The sequence below is a fragment of the Seriola lalandi genome, unplaced genomic scaffold, assembly GCF_002814215.2.
Source record: "Seriola lalandi dorsalis isolate HSWRI2012SDOR001 ecotype SW California unplaced genomic scaffold, Sedor1 jcf7180002054522, whole genome shotgun sequence".
In the NCBI taxonomy this organism is placed as follows: Eukaryota; Metazoa; Chordata; class Actinopteri; order Carangiformes; family Carangidae; genus Seriola; species Seriola lalandi.
Genome location: NW_019525075.1, coordinates 1927537 through 1932598, shown reverse-complemented (window position 1 = coordinate 1932598; position 5062 = coordinate 1927537). Strand labels below are relative to the sequence as shown.

The 5062-nt window shown below is 37.0% G+C and overlaps 1 protein-coding gene across 1 annotated transcript; it reads right to left on the bottom strand.

The window, feature by feature from the left end:
• Nucleotides 1-1220: 1220 nt before the first annotated feature.
• On the bottom strand, nt 1221-3435 carry LOC111660851 (protein FAM3C). The gene is made up of 9 exons (XM_023414266.2): nt 3274-3435; nt 3090-3188; nt 2941-2982; nt 2628-2751; nt 2487-2545; nt 2175-2225; nt 1974-2058; nt 1764-1890; nt 1221-1621 (listed from the first exon to the last, which is right to left on the bottom strand). The coding sequence occupies exons 1-9, from the start codon at nt 3284-3286 to the stop codon at nt 1526-1528; spliced, it is 696 nt and encodes a 231-aa protein (XP_023270034.1). The 5' UTR covers nt 3287-3435; the 3' UTR covers nt 1221-1525.
• Nucleotides 3436-5062: the final 1627 nt, after the last annotated feature.

Genomic DNA, 5062 nt, shown 5'->3' with positions numbered 1-5062 from the left:
GTCCTCAGTGTGAGTCAGATTTCTGCACAAACACCTCCTGGCCTCAAAGTGGACAGTTTCAACAGTTATTCAAAGAGTCATTTGGGGTTTCTCTCTCTCTCTCTCTCTCTCTCTCTCTCTCTCTCTCTCTCTCTCTCTCTCTCTCTGTGTGCTCTCCAGCAGTGAAGTACACCATAGAGAGGAATCTGTGCTTGGACCAATGATGATGCTCCCAGGGGAGCAGCAACCAAGTGGAAGACAAACCCTGGAGAACAGGCCAAAAGTGCTGGCAGAATATTCAGTGCACAGCAGTGGTGGAAAGTAACTAAGTACATTTACTCAAGCAGTGTACTTAAGTAGAATATTAAAGTACTTTATCTATTGTTATTTTACTTTATACTTCTACTTCTCTACATTTTAGAGGGAAATATTGTTTTATTGTTTTTACTCCATAACATTTATTCAACAGCCTCAGTTACGAGTTAATTTTGAGATTAAGATTTTTTTAAAGAAAAAAAACATGTGATAAGAATAAAAATACTTTCCTTCCATTGGCTTGTGACCCCTTGTAAAAGAACTGTGACTAGTTGGCGTCCCTGGCCACATTTCAGATATCATTAACTTGCAGTTCAACCAAAGAGACAGTTCCCTTCTCAGCCTCTCACATGGTTGAAGACCCAGAGAGTCCAAATATTTCAGCAAAAAAACAAACTAGAAAGAGAAACATGCTGCTCACAAAATATGCATCAGTGCAAAATCTAATAATATACAGTATATTATGTTAATATAAGAGTCACCAGGGGCATTTATAAGATCATCTAATGTGTACTTTTACCTTAGTTACCTTAGTTGAATTCAGGAGTTTTACTTGTAATAAAAGTTTTACATTAATATATTGGCACTTTTACTTCAGTAAGGGTTCTGAGTACTTCTTCCACCACTGGTGAACAGGTTGAAATGGAAAAGTAGTGCAACAAATACAAAAAGGAATAAAGAAAAAAAAAAGTGAAATGTAAGATAAAAGAGAGCAGAGATGCACCTGGTCCTCAGTGACAGATCTTCCACATACCAGAAATCACAACAAATATTTTTCATTTATCCTCGAGTACATTGGTCCACCTGTAAGATATACTTGCACAGTATTCAGTAGCATCTGTCACTGTTTCAAATGTTTGCCTCTATTTCTATTATTTGAAGATTCATTTTTGCATTTTCTATTACTATTTACAGCACAAGTCAAGTCAATTCAATTGTATTTATTTAGCCCAAAATATCACACACACACACACACACACACACACACACACACACACACACACACACACACACACACACACACACACATACAAATCAATAACCAACTTGCTGGTTTTACAATTTACAACTTTGACAAAAATTTAACATTTTCCCACAGCAGACAAAATTTACAATGTGGAGAAAAAGAATGACAATAGGCTAAAGATTTTTTTTTTTACATCATTTTGACAAGGAGGTAAGGCTTAAAAGGCCATTGCTGTCAAACAAAAACTTAGTCCAAGTTATAATCTTAATCTTCAACGTCGGTTCTTGGGAAACAGCCGCTCACCTCCACCATATCTGGCCATCCTTCATAAACGTTGGTTTTCGCATCATTAACAGCTTGCTGTTGGGTGAAAAGGGAAGACGCCATTTCGTTTTCCATCAATTATCAAGTGTCTTCACTTTTGGCATATTCTAAAATAGACGGTCTTTTCTGACACAAATAGAACAAAAGAACGAAAACTGCAGTGAACAGGATCACTAACCTTCTCAAAGAGGCTTTTGTGTTCTGTCCCTGCTCTTCCTGCAAACACCCAGCTGTCTCGTGTTCTTACAGAGGTGATCAAAGAGCTTCCCATTTCAACAAATATCTCCCTCATTTCGTCTGTCAACCTGCCACGAAAAAGGAATAAAGCGGGTCACACTGTGCGATATGAAACTGTTTTAGCAGTTGAATCACTGAGGTTTGGACTTACTTTTCTGCCACATCATCATAGGAGGCCACCAAAACAATACTGCCAGTTTTAATCTCCTTCAGGTATGCCAGGATTTCGTTTGCATCTTTTGTTAGAGTAATTAAGAATAATAATAACAATAAAAATCACCATCATTTAAAGGCTTTAATAAACTTTGAAACAGGATTAAAAGATAAAACAAACAACAAAAAAAACCCTTACTTCCACCTCTCATATTGAGATAGCCAAATTTTTCTACAGCTCCAGTTTCACCTGAGATGGAAAAAAACATATTAAAGATGTTATAGCCGTTCCAGAGCATTGCTGATTGCATGATCCTATGATTAGATGAGCATTTTAGGGACTTTCCCCATATCTTATACACACTTTACTTTTAAGAACATGTAACATGATCAAAAACTTTGAGAAAGAACTTCAAAGTTCAAGATAAACTATTTCAATCTAAAAAATTATTACCACTAACCAGTACTTTATGAGGAGTATTGAGGAGGTATCAGAGAGTATTTTACTCACCATTTAGCACCACAATGTTCAATCCGCGTCCCACGTTATTCATCACATGACTCATGATGCTGTTGAGATAGCAGGGAGGTTTAGTTTCCCTTCAGAGCTTTTATTATTGGTTAATTCAGGTACTAATACTATGACACGTACGTTTTGCCATCAAAACAGATCTTTGGCCCGATAATATTAGCTGCTCCACTCCGGAGTTGTATGGAAGAATGGTTGGGTGGACAGACTGTGGAGATGCTGCATTGTGGTTCATCTTGATTTATAGCTGTAAGTGCAGATAAGAGTGAGAGAAAAATCTCTGATCTTGCAGGAGGTTGGTCATACACACAGCATGTGGTAGTTGTGTAATGTTGGAAAGATGAGTTCTTAACTGAATTTAACTTGAAAGAAAATTACATTTCATTACATTACACTTCATGTGAGTCTGCTAAAAAACACTGAACATGTGTCTTACCGTTTTGGAATCCTAGCTTAATTTTATCTATGCCAGAAAATGCTAAAATGAAAGAAAGGAAGGTAGTATTATTGAGATGAGGCAGACCGTGAATGAAAAGAGGTAGCTCAGGATTTAAGATCTAATAATAAAAATAAAAATAATCTCACCAAGAACATTGCTTGTTTTCTGCTGTACATCAAATAAATTCATGGCAACTATCCAGGTCATTAGGAGGACAGCAATTACAACCGCAAGGTACAAAGTAGCTGTCGACAACAAATAGCAGATGGATGAAGATTTGTAAGCAAACGCCCAAAACAACCGGTTTTTAAATATATAGTAAAATCTTACCTTGATATCTCATATCTGCAGACTTCTCCTTTCTGATCCTGAAGAGGAAGAGCTTTTGAAATGCAATTGAAGTCAAGACGTGATACTGTAGGTAAATTACTGCACATCCATGGACACTCCCTGATAGTCACCACAGAGTTGTGTTTAAAGTGCTTGGCTATGCCAAACCTGTAGCAGCACTCCTTCTTGTACTATACCAAAAAAAAAAAGCCATAGAATAGGACACACCCACTATGAACTAGTTCCTCTAGTTTGTAATGTCAAATATGGGAAGTTGTACACCAGTAACAGATACTGTTGGTTGTAAACAAAGAGGTTTACAAACGACACATTGTTGTTTATGGAGTGAGTAAAAAAGCACGGGAAACGGGATAGCGGTAAAAAAAAAAGACACAAACAAACAATCTGATAAGAAAATAAAAACCCAATCAACCAAATTATTTTGGTCAGGACATAAGGCATTTAAATCTATATTTCTGATGGATAGGCAAGACTGTTTGCACAGGGATTTGTGGTTACTGATGTTTAAATGGTGTGGAAGGCCAGGTAATCCCTGAGAGCAGAGGTCAACCCTCATGTGAGCAAGCATCCGCTCTGCTGATCCTTGAACAGTGGCTGAGCTCACACTTTCACCTGCCTGGAGAGCTCCACTCCAAAACAGCATTTTGTAGGTAGTAATGAGCTGATATTGTGAGTAGTATATTATTATCACTATTATTATTATCATCATTATTATAATCAGGCTCCAAATCAAATTGTAAGTAGGTCAAAATCATATAATTTATCCAACAAGAAACAGGTAAACAGCTGATTTGGGATTAATGCCTCTGTGTGGCCATATTTTTACGAATAAACTACATTTAAAGAGGGATGAAAAATTTAAGGAAAAACCAGCACAAAATTTGTTGCTAAGGTGTTGGGCCACCGCAAGCCTCCAGAAAAGCTCTGCATTAGACTGACAATGTGTACGAACTACATTCTTCAAATAGACATTTCTACATTTTCCTGTGTTCTGTTAGGAGGAAATCCATTGACTGTAAAGGCTGCGGTAACCCACCTGTGAAAGCATTCAATCACCTTTTGCTCCCTGATAGAAGAATCTGGATATTCCTATTATCTTCCTCCACATTTATTCTGGGATTTCCTTTTAATTTGTCGCCTGTTTGTAATTGACATTCAGTTAAACACATTTATAAAGTGCCTTTATGCAAAGCACTTTGCAGTTTGGCTCTCACTGAACAAACAGTTTCAAAACAGTAATGTTCAGTTTCTTGCGCAAGGACAGTTCACTATATACTGTAGATGGGAGGAGCTGGCGACTGAACCATCAAGCAATAAGTAGACAACCTGCTTTACTTGCTGAGCCACAGCTGTCAAGAAACCAATAGGTATGCAACTTCACACAGGAAAAGGCGTCCAACTGAAACAATGAGTATGTGATTTTGACATTACTGCAAGACAAGTCATTACATTTATTTCCTCAAGTTCACATTTCAATTTATATTAATTAATCATTAGTCATTATCAAAGTCCTTGGTGCCCCTGATGGCAGTTGCTCTGTGGGTTTGCCTGGTTGACAATCTAGTTTTGATTTAGATAAAATTGGAACATGAGAAAATGTAAACAGAGGACTTGAAAGTATATTAATGTTTACAGCAGGTTTTTGCACTGAAAGTACATGTTGCTTAGGTACAATAAATATCATAAAATATTCTTTCCTTGAGTGACATCTGAGGACTCAAAAAAGAGAAAAAAGAGAAAAGAAAAAGATAATATGCATCAGCGGGGA

Bases quoted from the DNA above. Each gene is read 5' to 3' on its own strand.
- LOC111660851 (XM_023414266.2), bottom strand. The intron at 2,752-2,940 runs GTAAGACACATG...CTGCACTTACAG, and splicing joins TAAGCTAGGATTCCAAAACG to CTATAAATCAAGATGAACCA. The intron at 2,226-2,486 runs GTGAGTAAAATA...TTTCCATCTCAG, and splicing joins GAACATTGTGGTGCTAAATG to GTGAAACTGGAGCTGTAGAA.